Source organism: Crocodylus porosus, unplaced genomic scaffold (assembly GCF_001723895.1).
Source record: "Crocodylus porosus isolate Cpor-Errol unplaced genomic scaffold, CroPor_comp1, whole genome shotgun sequence".
NCBI lineage: Eukaryota > Metazoa > Chordata > Crocodylia > Crocodylidae > Crocodylus > Crocodylus porosus.
Genome location: NW_017728910.1, coordinates 1479058 through 1494694, shown reverse-complemented (window position 1 = coordinate 1494694; position 15637 = coordinate 1479058). Strand labels below are relative to the sequence as shown.

The 15637-nt window shown below is 40.8% G+C and overlaps 1 protein-coding gene across 3 annotated transcripts in view; it reads left to right on the top strand.

Moving 5' to 3' along the window:
* Window positions 1-15637, top strand: part of IGSF10 (immunoglobulin superfamily member 10) — a 24009-nt gene that overhangs the window by 2156 nt on the left and 6216 nt on the right. Inside the window, exons 1-5 of one of the 3 annotated variants that reach the window (XM_019532596.1) lie at window positions 2392-2465; window positions 3581-3761; window positions 5823-6213; window positions 8499-12887; window positions 13473-14373. In XM_019532596.1, the coding sequence (XP_019388141.1) occupies window positions 5832-6213; window positions 8499-12887; window positions 13473-14373 (5672 nt within the window). In that variant the 5' untranslated portion in view covers window positions 2392-2465; window positions 3581-3761; window positions 5823-5831. Of the gene's footprint in view, window positions 1-2296; window positions 2466-3580; window positions 3762-5822; window positions 6214-8498; window positions 12888-13472; window positions 14374-15637 lie in introns of those variants that run through there. The other 2 variants (XM_019532594.1, XM_019532595.1) reach the window with 2 other exon arrangements.

Sequence of the window (15637 nt, the reverse complement as noted above, 5' to 3'; positions counted from 1 at the left end):
TGTCCACATCCCTCCTGAAGTGCAGCACCCAGAACTTGATGCAGTACTCTAGCTGCGGCCTGATTACTAGCATGCAAGAATATCCCAAAGCTTTTCTGCTAAAGTTCTTTTTAATATTTATCTGAGCCTCTTGAATCAGTAAAATTAAACCCAAAAGGGACCTGGAACTTAGATAATCATTACAAAAGAAAGAGGATTTTACGGTTAAGGCCCTGGGCTGGAAATTTTGTAGATGTGGTCACACCACAAGTTCTGCCACAGACATGCTACCTAACCATGGGAAAACTACTTAATCTCTGTGAGATTCTATGTGTAAGAAGCCTCAAATACTACATGTCATATGGAGATGATAATACTTTTTGCTTCACAGGTCTGTTGTGAGAACATAAGTCCCTCAAAAGTACCATCATGATGCATGCCAGCACTCCCACTTATACTCTGGACAGACCAAATTGTTAGAAGTGAAAAAAATACTAAGTAGGTTCTTTTTCCATTTCAAATGACCAGATAGATAGGAAATAACATCTACTGTCCTAAATATCTCAGTCTCAAAACATAGGCAGTGGAGGTGGGTAATGATTTTGATTTTATCCTAACTCATTTGTCCCTGTTTATTTCTAAAACTTTCCATGGAAATATGGTTATCTGTAAATGGTGCACTATAAAAATCTTAAAACTACAATCAAACAAAGGCAATCAGCAACTTCATGTAAAAAGATCATTATATAGACTAGACAATCTTGAATCAGTTGGGAGGTGTGAATAATATGTAGCTATGACCTAGCTTTAATGTACTATAGTTACCTGAGGTCCTAGATAGCAGTCAAGCCATGGCAAAACAGTAGTTTTGGCTATTAAAAACTTATTAAGGATTTGGGGTATGCTTGTACAGCTCATGCTGAATCCCATCACTATTAACAGTTATTAGTTTACACGCGACTCAGGTATGGCTATACATTCTGTATTGGGCAGACATACCCTTATTTAACAAAGAGATGGTGAGTTTTTCAGTTCTTAAGATGACCTAGGCTTCATGATAAGGGTTTTATTTAATGCTTATTGAAGCCAATGGAAGCCTTTTCAGGAATTTAAATGGACATAGCATCAGGCCTACTACGATCAAATGCTAGAGTTGCACAAATACATTGGTCCATATCGTATTGGCACCGATAAAAGGAAAACTGATATTATCAGCAATCAGCTTTTTTTGGCTGATGTGGTTGATAATGCTGCCGACAAATGCTATGTGCATGCGTGCAGCCAGAGCATGCACATGGCCAGCCTGGCAGCAGCATGTGGCTAGTAAGTCTGTTGGGGGGGAAGGGGAAGGGGTACAAGGGGGACAGATCAAGGACCCCTCAGTAAGGGAGGGAGTGGGGCTGAGGAGGCACTGCCCAGCTGGGGCAGGGCATGAGATGGAGCTACAAGTGGCTCATCCAGGGGGCATGGGGAGGGCAGGGCAGCTCCCACTGATGTGCACACCCACAGGGGAAGCATTGGGTGGGCACATGCCCCCCAGATCTGTGCATGGGTTGAGGGCAGGCTGCCCTGTGGACTGGGGCTCAGGGCAGCACTGGGCTCTTCCCAGCGGGGATTTGTGCTCAGGGCAGGCAGCAGCAGCAGTGGGAGGGGCAGGGCCCATAGTCCTCACTCCCAGCACCACCAGTGCTCACCCTGAGTGCAGCCCCAGCCCACACCCCCGCTGGGGGGCACATGCACCCCTCCATGCCTTCCTCAGGGGTGCATACAGTGATGGGAGTGCCCCCCCACTCCTTTCTGCTCCCCCCAGACCAGCTGCTTGTGGCTTCATTCTGTGCCCTACCCTAGCTAGGCAGCACCGGCCCCAGCCCCACTCTTTCCCTCACCATGGGGGCCTCAATCTTCTGCCCCCCACACACCTTCCCTGTCCCCTCTCCCACAACCGACTTAACAGCTGGACACTGCTCTCCAAGCTGCTGGGTTGCATGTCGGCAACTGGATTGGTATCAGCCAACAGGGCTCATTATTAATCAGCTATCAGTATTAGCCCAACAATTTTTATTGGTGCACCCCTATCAAATGCCCAGTAAAAGGGGATATTGGTCCTGAACACAGATTTTGTTCTACCACAATATAAATAAGAATGTTTAATAATAAACACTCTAATACCCATGGCAGTTGGTTTGTTTATCCATGTGAAATAAGCTGGCATAATCAGTTTGGGTCTAAGTGGAGAGGATTTAAATTTTTCCTTCTCAAGTGAGAAAATCTTTCTAATATGAGAGTCATTTTTGGTTTTTTTACCTTTGAATTTTAGCTGACTAAATTCAGATCTGGAATGAAATGTTTGTTACAGTTACAACAGCTTGGTTAAACTCACTGAAACAGACTTTTCCGGCTTGGAGAAACTGGAGTTGTTGATGTTACACAGCAATGAGATCCGTACAATTCCTGATAAAACATTCATCGATTTACATTCATTACAGGTAAGGGCTAAAAGTGGAAGATGACTTCATTTTAGGAATGTGGTGGTCTATGACAGATTTAACAAATGATAGATTAGTAGCACCATCTACACTAGTTTCCAGTTTCAAATGGCTGCTAAATGAAGTGTGAGGTACTTAAAGGAAGTCATTATCTTTCCCTTCCCAATAGCCCTAAGCTGTAATACAATATCCCAATAGGAAATTTATTCAGTCACAAATAGGCATTCAGATACCATTTAATGAGCATGGTATAAATGTCAAAGTAGATATCTACATCACTATACTTAGGTAGTACAACTACGATTGCAGTTCTTTGTATTACTGGATTTAAATAAGTCTGCAAAGCTCCCAGTATATCTTTGGTAACAACGTTTTCTTTTATTAATTTGAGACACTAAATTAATACATTTTAAGAAGAATCATATTCCATCAAGCTGTAGTTTTGCTGCTTTCTCATACTTCAGCAAAGAAAGTCCAACTGAAAACGTTATATTCTAACACTTGAGAATGCCATAGTTACTTAGTGTTATAATAATATATATAGTTGCTGACAGATGTGAAAACATGCACTTTACCAGAAGAGGCAGTGTATTAGTTCAATGAGGCTCTGAAGCATCTGTATGGATCATACTTTTATCTCATAGCTGATTGAATCAGCTATGAGATAAAAGTGCCAAAAAAGCCCTGCCAAAGTGCCCAGGCTATACAGATGTTGGGTAAGCTGGGTCAAACTAACGTGATGCCTCTTCTGGGTATGAGACGGGCTCGGTGCAGGGGTGCATGGAGTTTAAAGTGACATTTGGGTTTTTTATGTCAGTAAGCAGCCTATGTTTTGTAGTATTTGGTGCTTTATTTCAAGGAATACACTGGTGAACGTGAGAGCAAATCCTCGCTAATTTAGGCATCCCACTATTTGCACAAAGAAGAAAGAGACTGTGGTAGCAAGGTATTGTATAACAATGACTTTTTTTTTTTTATATAAATTATGATATGAGAGGCGCTTCTATCTTTGGGCAGATTGTCCACTTAGAATGTAAAGGATAACTGTTATCTTTGGACAAAAATTGTGTGCAGCTCACACGTTCCTTTAAAAATACAGTCCTTCCATTTTCCAGATGAGAAGTTACATAGGACAACTGCTGCAATGCCTCAGGCTGAATTAGTGCACATTTTACTGGCTGGATGGGAGCTCCAACAACTGGACATCAGAGCACTTTGCACTTCATTGAGCTGCCTCATAGCTACCATAGAAAGCTGAGGGGAATTTTCAGAAGAGCCCTCTAGCAGCTGAGGAGAGTAAGTGCCTGTCAACACATGGACTTATTCTGGAACATCTCTTCATGCCTATAGCTCTGTCTATACTTGTGGTGCCAGGAAGTTCTGATAGAAGCCAGCAACTGCCACTGCCAACTCACCTGGACACCTGCAAAGTGATGTGCTTCTGGAAGCTCTGAGCAGCCCCACTCAGCAGCTGTTCCACCAGAGCACAAGGTGCATGATGGGATGGCACAGGCAGCTGAATGAACTACAGTAGCCAGTTGAAGGCACAGGAGTATGTACACACCTGGGCTGCTAGGCAGAAGTAGAGCAACTCTGTTGGCAGACTGATAGGTGTTGCCAGTACAGAGGGGTTGAGTGTGAATGCAGTCAAAGTTTTGCTGGCAGAGATTGAATTCTACCAGCTAGACTTTGTGGTGTAGACTAGGCCTAGCTCCATGTGAGGACACACCCCAGTACACATGTGAAAGTGCCTTGTTCTGGAATACATGTGTCTGCACATGGAGTTATTCAGGAATAGATGTTCCAGAATAACTCAATATGTAGACAGGAACTTCAAGTTCCCCAGCTAAAACTTTGATGTAGACAGCTGCTGTTAATGAACTGACTGAACTATAGCTTTAGGGCGTATATAGACAAAATGGGGGCCTTAAAATGAAGGTGGGTTTTTAAAAATGCCACTTTAATTTAGGGCAAAGTAAACCCCCATGTCATGTACACCCATCTTACCTGCCTCTCCAGCAGTGGGGAGGGGAGGGTGAGCTGCCAATGGGCAGAGCAGTCCCTGGGCTGCAGGGGCGGGAGCGGAGGCTGGTACTTCCCTCTGTGACAGCGGTGCCCTCACCCCGCAGGTAGCACCTGCCCACAGGCACCTGGCTTGGGCAGTCCTGGGGGGCACTGCAGCTTCAGGGGGAAGGTCCCCCCCGCAGTTCATGCAGGCAAGAAAGCTCCAGTGGGGGCAGGTGGGGAGATCAGGCTGCACGGGCTGCTTACAGAGTCCCTGAGGCTCACAGAGCCCGGTGCTCTACGCCACAGCTGTAGGGCAGCAAACTAAACTCAAACTCCTCAGTGGTGTTTTAGTTTGCTGCACCCCAAAGTCATTTAAGGTGCATTATGCCACCAAATGTGCTATAATGGCTAGAATTAATGTGCAATACAGTGCTGACGCATGGGAACACCAACACCATTAAAGCAGTGCAAAGGAATTTAACTTGCTTTAAAGTGTTGTGCACATATGCCCCTTGTTTCGTCTACACATGTCCATAAATAGCTACATCTGAATTGTATTTGACAAATAAAAGTAGATTTATGAATTATAACTGCTATATGTGTTGTTTGATTACTCACACACTTGCAAAATTTATAGTTGTTCCTCAAACTATTTGAAGAATTAAGAAGGTTCTAATGTATGTAACTTATGATTCTGATCTGGAAAAAGCTTGTATAGAACAGATTGTGAGATTCTACATTCACTACCTTTCAGTAATATCCTGCCAAATTTGCTGACTTTGGATTACAAAGATAGCATTCTAATTATCAGGCTGCCAAGCAGTATCTGAAAGTTGATCATTAGCTAGCATATTACCACCAAAATAAAAATTCAAGCTGTTGGCAAGTTACCAGTTTTATCAGTCATATTAGTCAAAGTAGAATTTTGCTTACCTTCTTATGTTTGTTAGATATCTGTTTGGTACAAACTAGAGGGGGAAAAAAGAGAGACACATATTTTACAGTCAAATTCTGCTTTACTTCCTTCATAGAAGTTGTGTAACTGGGATTTTGAATTAGAGTGAGCAGGAGTTGACCATCAGTAACTATATTTTCCAAACATGTCTGCATGCTTTATGTTGACCAATCTGTTGATTAAGAAGGTATCTTTGGATCATAAATATGTTTAGAAAGAAGTTTCTAAAAAAAAAAACCAATCTATTCATGGGGGCAGGGAGGATCCATAGTACGTAGGCACTTTTTCTTAATAGACTAATTCATATCTGGCTAGATGTCTTCTAACAATAACAGTATACTATAGCTCTTAATAAGACTTGGCTCTACCCCCCCACCCCACTTTTTCATCAACAGGTTTTAAAAATGAGCTATAACCAAGTCAGAATACTTCAGAAGGACACATTTCATGGTCTCAAGAGCTTGGTACGATTGCACATGGATCACAACAGAATTGAATTTATAAACCCAAAAGTTTTCTATGGACTTACGTCTCTGAGGCTGGTTCATTTGGAAGGAAATTTACTTAGACAGATTCATCCAGACACTTTTGTCACCTTGCGCTACCTCCAGATATTTAAAATATCCTCCATAAAGCATATATACTTGTCTGACAACTTCTTAACTTCATTGCCACAAGATATGTTTTCCTGTTTGCTTGAGTTAGAGAGTATATACCTTCATGGAAACCCCTGGTCCTGTGATTGTGATCTACAATGGTTTGCTGACTGGGTACAAAAGCAACAAGGTACAGTGCGAGATGAAAGATTTCTGTTTATTTTTGCCTCCTAATTAAATTTTGGTGACTTACACTAGGTTCTTTGCAACAGAGGCACCATTATTTAAAGCAGTGGTGCTCAACCTTTTGGCCCCATGGGATAGATGGATAGTGTCAGCTAGTCTGCAGACTGGATCTTCAGGACACAGTACCCAAATCAAACCCTATTCTGAATAGATCCCAGGCATCTGGACTGAGTCCTGTGTTGCTCCAGCCTCCATGCCTGATATAGTCCACTGAGCTATGCTATCCAGCCTGCAGAGCTCCTCATGGGTGGCAGTGGGGGAGCAGCAAATAATGATGCCATCACTCTCCTGCTGCTAATTTTTTGGACACTCAGGAAGCCCTGAGGGTTAGATGACATGGCTCTGTGGACCAGATCTGGCTTCTGGGAGAGGGGTTAAGCACCTCTGGTCTAGAGGGAGTAGGAGTAGGAGTCTAGAGAACTGAATTATAATTCTGACTTGATGTTTGACCTTACATTCTCAGGGCCATTTGTAAAATGAAGAAAATAACTAACAGTTGGAAAGTGCTGTGATTGCTGTTGATGAAGTGCATGTACCATTTAAGTGCCAAGTAATATTATGATTACTAGTAATTGAATGTAATCATATTCAGAGCAGAGTCTTTGCCAAATTAGTAATTAAATGACAGGCGAGTGATGAGTCATTAATACAGCAATGCTTTTGAAAGTGTAAAACATTACTTTGTAACAGTTTCTGTTCATCCTTTATGATGGCTGTTCAACCTCCAGCCCACTGGCCAGATCTAGCCCAGGCACTGTGTGATCTAGCCAATGGGACCCCCCACGGGTCTGAAAATTTGGGATCCTTCATATTAGATTAGACATGCAGCTGGTGCAAGCTCCAATCAAGCACATGGGGCTCGGTGCGGGCAGTCTGAGAGCATGCAGGGCTGGGCAGAGATGGTACTGAGTCTGAGGGCTATATGGGGCCCTATCCAGATGTGCAGGGCTGGGTGTAGAAATCTAGTGTGCAGAACTTGATCTGACCTATGGACCAGGTCTGCACTGCTTATCTAGCCCATGGGGACAAAAGCTTGATCACCTCTGTTCTAGACATGTTGCTCACCAGAGCAAGCAACATTCTGATTTTGCTTGTTTTAATGTTATGTTAAAGAATATTCTCCTGTTAGTGTCAGAAATAACAATTATTATTTACAAGAATAATCAGCTTTCTTCAGACAAATTTCTGAGCTAATTTTTTTTCATAACCCCATAAGTTCTAAGTAGTTTATGCTACCAAAGTGCTATTAGACATTTGCATGGAGAAAAATGAGATGGAAAGGAAAGAGTGTCCTGTGGATAAAAGGACAAAATGGAAGCCAAAAAGTCTGGATTTTATTTCTAGTAGAAATAAAAGGAGAAGGTTAGCCCTGGGCTCTGGGTGGTCGTGTTGGGCAGCGGAGGGTCTGGTTGGGGCATGAGGGCACTTCAGTGTGGGGCTAGCCAGCAGGAAGTCCCTACACTGTAGCACCGTCATGCCCCAGCCATCCCTAATAACTATCTATATATGCACTGCAGTGGCGTAAATTACTCTGCTGTAGGCTAGTACTTGTCTCAAACAGTACTATCTTACAGCAGAGTTAACTAATTTACTGTATCCTAATATAGGCATGCGTGTAGACAGTGACACTTTACTCTGCAGCTAATTAGTCAACTGCAGTAAAGCACACATGTAGATGCACTTAGTAGGATCATCCCTGCCAAACCATCTGAACCAATTCTCTATTCTTTACCTGTGTTAAAATAAGAAAACTAATAATTACTTACCCTCTAAAAATAATTATGTCTATTGTGTCCTCTATGAAGCTACACAAGTTAGGAAGAAGGGACAAGGACTTTTTCTGTTTTTTGGCTGCCCTGCACAGAGTTGGACACAATAGCATAATAACCTCCAAAGCTCTTACTTGGTCTCTGTGCTTCCCAAAGGCAGCTATGGCTATATGTCACAACTGAGTCAAGGAAAATTGTGAATCACTGAGATCTTCATATAGGTGCTAAATTACACGAAGTGGTGATAGCGTGATTACTAGTTGTGATAGTAATTTTTTGGTTTGATAAATATTGCTAATAGACTAGGAAACAAAACAAAAGCTGATGACCACTTTAAGATCACCATATCCATGTGTTATCGCCTTCTATTTTAAGACAAACCTTGTAAAATTGTTGATTATAAATTGTTGTTTAGAACTATTATTCCAAAAACTTATTGCATTATTTTTTCTTCCCCTAGATGTTGTGAAGTGCAAGAAAGACAGGGCTTCTTCCGGTACCCAGCAGTGCCCAGTTTGTGCTAATCCCAGGAACTCCAAGGGCAAAAATTTAGTTGAGATTCCACCTGCTGCATTAATTTGTACCAAGCCAGCCATAGATCCTTCCCTGAAATTTAAAAACATTACTTTGCCAGATGAAGGGGACTTCACTTCTGTATCTCCTAAAGATTTCATAGCTCCCATAGGATCTGTGATCTTGAACATGACTGACCAAACAGGAAATCAAGCTAACTTGGTTTGCAATGTTCAGAGACCTACAAAAATGTTCCCAGTCTCATTTGTCAATGATGGTGACAATACAATACTCAAAATATCATTCTCAACATTTCTCACATGTGGGATTGACTACGAACATATTCAACAACTCTGGAGAATAGTAGCCCTTTATAGTAATTCTCCTCTACAACTTGAAAGGAAACTCCTGCTGACCAAAGTGCCTTATATTAGTTACAAATACAAACAGGTTTACTCTGAGTATGAAGAAGTTTTTACTAATGTAGAAACTGAACTGAGAACTGAACCTGCTTGGCTGATGCAAGGACAAGTAGCTTTACAGCTAGACAGGACAGCCACTACACTCAGTACTCTGCATATCCGATACCTAACTGATGCTCAAATCATTTTGCCCAGTCCTGATGAAAAAGAAGACAGGCATAATTGGGCCATAATTTCAAGAGACAATAGGACAAGATTGGAACATACTGTTTTAATTGGTGGGACTGTGGAGCTAGACTGTCAAGCATTTGGAGAGCCTATTCCTGTGATTGAGTGGATATTAGCTGATGGGAGCAAAGTTAGAGCCCCATATATTGGTGAAGATGGAAGAATAGTAATAGCCAAAACTGGAAAATTCACACTACGCGCAGCTGACACTTTTGACACTGGGCTTTATCACTGCATAGGTACAAATTATAATGATGCTGATGTACTAACATTTAGGATTACCGTGATTGATCCTTACACAGAACTCAACAACATAAATGGGGCTCAGCTATCTGCATTTATTGGTGACACACTCTACCTCCCCTGTCAGTCTAGTGGTGTCCCAGATGCATCTATTATTTGGATCCTACCTGACCACGTGGTTCTTCATCAGTCTGCAAGAAACAAGCATATTTTTCACAATGGGACGTTAAAAATACAAAGGGTGACAGATAAAGATAATGGCCATTTTAGATGTGTAGCAGCCAATAAATATGGTGTTGATTTTTTGATTTTCAACATACTCATTAGAAGGAATGAGAACAAATCACAGAAACAAAATGCAGCTCCAGAAGAGGAGGGAGATGAAGATGGATCTGGTCATAAGGTGCTTGATGCTGTTACAACAGATAAGAACCTTTTAGCTCCAGTGCGAACTTTAGTAACAAATCAAGTAGGTCCAAGCTCTGCACCTGGAAATCAACCCATACAGAATGCAAACAGGAATAATTATAGAGAAATTACTTACAGGCGCAATGGGGACAAAATAAAAAGACGGCTTCAGGGCCATAGGAGACAATTTACTCCCTCCACTAGGAAAATTGATCCAAAACACTGGGCAGCATTTTTAGAAAGAACAAAGAACTACTCCACACTGACAAGAAAACAAGAAGATGCCACAACTAAAGCACCAATATCAGTTTACCAATCCTCAAAAGCACCTATGTATGGGGAAGAAACATCCAGGGGTGCTGTACCTCCTGAAAAGGAATTTATTACACTAGCAACTAAAACACCTAGTATACCAATTTTCATTAAAGCATCAGCAGATGTAACTTCAGAACCTGAAATAACTTCAGGTAGCACAAACCCCAAAACAACTTCTGTTACAGTTACAGGGGCAGTAAATCCAATAATCAGTCCGTGGATTACACAAACTGCTATACCTGAGAGCAAAAAAATGCATACAAATCCAAAATATGGGGTCACAAAACTGAAATCACTGGAGACTTCTCAACTTAATCAAACATCATCAACTAATATGCATTCATTAACTACATCCAATCTAGTGAGTAGCACAACTCAAGGCTTTGACAATGAACACAGATTCATCACTTCTGGGGAAAGCAATCCCTATTTAAAAATCCTATCTACAACATCACTGGCAGATCTTACTGAAGTTCCCAACCTTGTAACTTCCCACAGCGCAGCTGAAAAGCTCAATATATTCACTGAGTCAGTCAATAAGACTTCAACTAAATCAGATCATCAGATATCAGTAGTGACAGTCAGTGAATCAAACAATGAATTTGGTCACATTTATTTTCATAGTACTCAAAAACTAATAGCTCCTAAACTACCACTGGGCTCAACTATTATTACTCATCAACAGATTCAGATAATAAGAGATGTTACAACACACACACCGCAGTTGAGACGACGTTATGGAAGACGGAGGAAAATTTCTGCTAGGAGACGAATTGTCAGACCAGATCAAATTCCAAGCTTCAGAGGACACAGATATAATTTTGTGAAATCAGAATCAATGAGAGAAAGTACGACTATGACTCCAGATATACAGCTGGATGCAAGCTGTCAATCATGTTCACCTATCTTAACTTCTTCCAGCAGTCCTCCTTTTACCCATCATACAAACGTGCCCACTCCTTCAAGAACAGATATACCAGTGCTTGTGTCAGAACAACTAACAACAAAAAGTGAGAACACAGTACTCCTTATTGAAGGGAAAAAAAGACCTACGGAAGAAAGAGAAAACACAACTCCTACAATAATGCCTTTCTATATAGAAAGCATGCAGAATCCTTCACTGAAGGAATTAGAGGCTAGTGCACCATTGCAAACATACACCAATAGAATCCCATCTTTCAGTACCCATCATTCAGCAACTGCAATCCCTCCCCTTAGGACAGCTGTGGAAACTTCTCCTACTACAGGCTACAAGATATCTTCCACTGCTGCATCAATCCCACACAAAAATAGAACATCTTCCCAAATTTTAAGAGGAAAAATTACTTGGCAACACCTCTTTGGAAACACACACATTGAAAAAGAGCTACTGAAGAAACCATCCCAAATACAAACAAGTACAGTGCCATCAGTGACAGTAACAACCATGTTTCCCCAAACCACAGAAGCTTTATCCATCTACAGAGTTTCTCCTTTACCTGTAACAACTATTTTAGCAAACAGAAATCAAGCTGATGATTTCCTATCTTTAACTAAATATAGGAATGATGGCAGTAGTGCATCAGATAAATATATTCCCACTACATCCCTTACTAGTGCAGAACTAGCATCTTATTCCAGTCTTGCACCTGATGTAAACCAAGGGACTGCAACAATGCCAATGCCAGTGTTTAAATCTACAACTGCTGCCCCAACTGAAATTAAAATGACTAGAACCAAAACCAGACTAGGAAGGAGGAAAGGACATAGAAGGAAAAAACCTCAAAAGAAGATTTTGATATCACAAATCCAAAACATTTTTACAGGTCACAGCACAAGCTTAGCAATGAATACTTCACGGCCTTTCCTGACAACAGCTAAATCTTTAATTAAATCCACCATACCTGCACCCACATCTCTTTCTAAGAATACAAGTGCAGTGTCAATTACAATGCCTCAACCACAGATTCTTAGCACAACTGACATAACTAATGTTTCATCCATAACTACCACACAGGCACCAATGAGAGATACCATACATGAGAATACTAAAGCTGTTGAAGTAGCATCTGAAACATTCATTACTCAAATGCCAACCACTACAATCCCAGCCATGTCACAGTTTAAGCCTTTAAACACCCCCACTATATTACCTACCTCATCCATTGTAACATCTGAATTGATATATTTTGAACAACTTAAAAAACAACAACATATGGGAGAGGAGGTCATTCAGCAGAAACACATGGCAGAGGCAATATTTTCCAATAAAGCTGGATTAAGTACAAAATCTCCTGTTGCAACTATCCGTGGCATCTACCCGAGCATACAGCATCCTACCCCACTAGAATCCTTAATAACAGTAACATCACCTGCTCCCTGGCAGAAAAATAAGTTTTGGCATAAACTCTCTCCAGATGTTCCAGAAAGGGGCAAAACATTAATGGTTAATACTCTGACTGTATTAAAATCTCCACAGAGCTCCACTCAATATGCTCCACCATGGGAAAAGGAAAAAGACAATTCTGTGAAAAGCTGGTCTGACAAGAGAGCAGATCAAGAAGCTACTACTGCCAATCCTGTAGCCTTGGACTTCTCTTATATGAATAGAGTGGAAAAGCCCAGAATTATTGGAGGAAAATTGGCTGCTTTTACAGTACCAGCTAACTCAGATGCCTTTATCCCTTGTGAAGCTACTGGTAATCCTCCTCCAACAAGACACTGGACTAAAGTATCATCAGGTAATCTTTATGAAACTTTTAAAAAATGTCTTCCTCCACTATTCTTTAGCAAATAGTCAAATGCTAGGCACACCATGCCATAGTTTATGAGGGCTGTAAGCCCTGCCAATACCAATAGTCAGGCACAGCGTACGCACTGCGGGGTGACTTATTGGATTATAAAATAGGCATCTGTAAGGAAAAAAGTAAGTAGTAACATAAAAAGATATATTCAACATTAGTATGCTATCCATATGGGAAAAAATGTAAATAATTGTTATACATTAACAATAGGTTCTTTCTAGTAATACCTATACAAAAGTTTATCCCAATTAGAAAACCACTACACAAAGCGACTAGACGTATACCAAAGTACTAGCAACCATCACTGTCTTACTGGAAGATCACTTCTACTTAGAAATTATTTTTTGCTGGTTATAGCAAGACTTCTTTTCACTGCTTATATAAATACCTACCCTAAGGAATGCAGAATCAAAAACTTGACAGATAGTTGGCTGTGATTTTGTATACAAATATTACTGTATTAGACAGAAAGAAAAAGGAATGGCTCTTGGTGAGATATATTTTGTTCTCTTTATTTAATAGGAACTGATGTGTCAAAAAGCAAACGTGACAACAGATTTGAAGTATTTGCCAATGGTACCCTCTCCATCCAGAACGTGAACATTCAGGACCGTGGACAGTACCTGTGTGTTGCTGCCAATCAGCATGGCTCAGACCGGCTCCTGGTCACTTTGTCTGTGGTGGCATATCCACCCAGGATCCTAGAAGGCAGGTCAAAAGTAATCACTGTCCATTCTGGAAAGCTTGTGGCAATGAAGTGCAGAGCTGAAGGTAGACCTGTCCCTACCATTTCATGGATTCTGGCAAACAAAACATACGTCTCAGAATCTTCTGTAGAAAGTAGGCAAGTTTTCATACAACCAGATGGCACACTAATAATCAAAGAAGTCACTGTTTATGACAGAGGGCTTTACACATGTATGGCTAATAATCCAGCTGGTACTGATACACTGGCAGTAAAACTACAAGTGATTGCAGCACCTCCCATCATCTTGGAAGAAAAGAGACAACATATTGCAGGAATAATGGGTGAAAGCTTGAAACTCCCTTGCACTGCAAAAGGAAATCCTATCCCAAGCCTTCACTGGGTGATCTTTGATGGAACAGTAGTGAAGCCTTTGCAATTTATAAATGCCAAACTTTTCCTTTTTTCCAATGGAACCCTCCATATAAGGAACGTAGTTCCTTCTGACAGTGGGAATTACGAATGCATAGCTACGAGCTCTACTGGCTCAGAGAGGAGGGTGGTAAATCTCATGGTGGAACAGAGAGATACACTTCCCAGAATAGAAACAGCATCTCAACAAATAACTCAGTTGAATTTTGGGGATAGATTGCTTCTGAATTGTTCAGCTACTGGGGAACCCAAGCCCAGGATAATCTGGAGGCTGCCATCCAAGGCAGTTGTTGACCAGGTACACAGGTAGGATTATTTTGTTGTTTTGGGCTTGTTTTTTTGTCAGGGGTAGAAGGATGGGTTCCAACTTTAACTTCTTGCTTTATTTTTCCAGGCCTGACTAACTTTTCAAACACCAAATCAGTGAAAGATTTTTCTTTTCTTGGCTAGAAGTGCTTTATGTGCTATAAATTTTGCATAACTGAGGCCAAATTAGGTCTTAATTTGTAGCAAAAGTGAATCGTCTGTAGTGACAGACTATGTAGATGTATTATTGTGCTTCTAATATATTAATGATGTAAATTGAGCTCTGTCACAATTGGGTACAACTCTGCTGAATCAGCTCAGCTGAACTTAGTGGCAAATTTGCATCATTTTGTTCCATCCTCATGTAGGGCACAAATTTTTAACTCATGTAGAGATCAGATTACTAAATGTTGGACCTTAATATAAATTGACACTGTTTGTACATTTGAGTTTTACAGTACTAACACTTTTGCATACCGTGATTACCAAAGAAAAGAGATTTGGCATACATCAAATTAATCACAGTTCAGCGTATAGTAGATACAGAATAGTGCAAAAAACCTGACTATAAATCTGTGCTACATGGTAACTGTAATTTAAAAATTTGTCCCTGACCAGAATAGCTACAGATTATGAATGAGGTGCTAAGATTTCACTTTAACTACAGTACAATGTAAATACCCTTAACAACAATCATCTGGACTTACATTCTGGGATCTAGTTTTTGGACAAAAAGAATTCTACACTTCCTGTGCTGACACTTGTTTTCCAGCAACAAGTTTAAGTAAAAGCCAGATTGCCAATTATATGAACAACTTGCAATAATTTTGAAACACACAACTTTAGAACTACTTCTAAAAATAAAAAGGACTGAGAGATTTTTAATATATCTTTTTCAAGTATTCAGACAGTTAATGGTATTAGAATAACTACAGATTCATTGACAGTTTTAAGCTATACTGTAAAATTGAAAGAGATGAGTTTCAGGTGAATGGGTAACTCAGTGTTGCAGAACTTCTAAGTTTTGCAGGGAGAGAACTGAGATTTACGCAAAGTCTGCCCTTTATGCTGACCTCGTGAAGGAACATCTTGAGAAGCTGGATACCTTCAAGAAGCTGGCCCTGACAATCTGCACCCCAGGGTACTCAAGGAACTGGCGAGCATCATAGCCCAGCCCCTTGCACGGATCTTTGAAAACTCCTGGCGCTCTGGTGTAGTGCCCGAAGACTGGAAGAAGGCCAATGTGGTGCCGATCTTCAAGAAA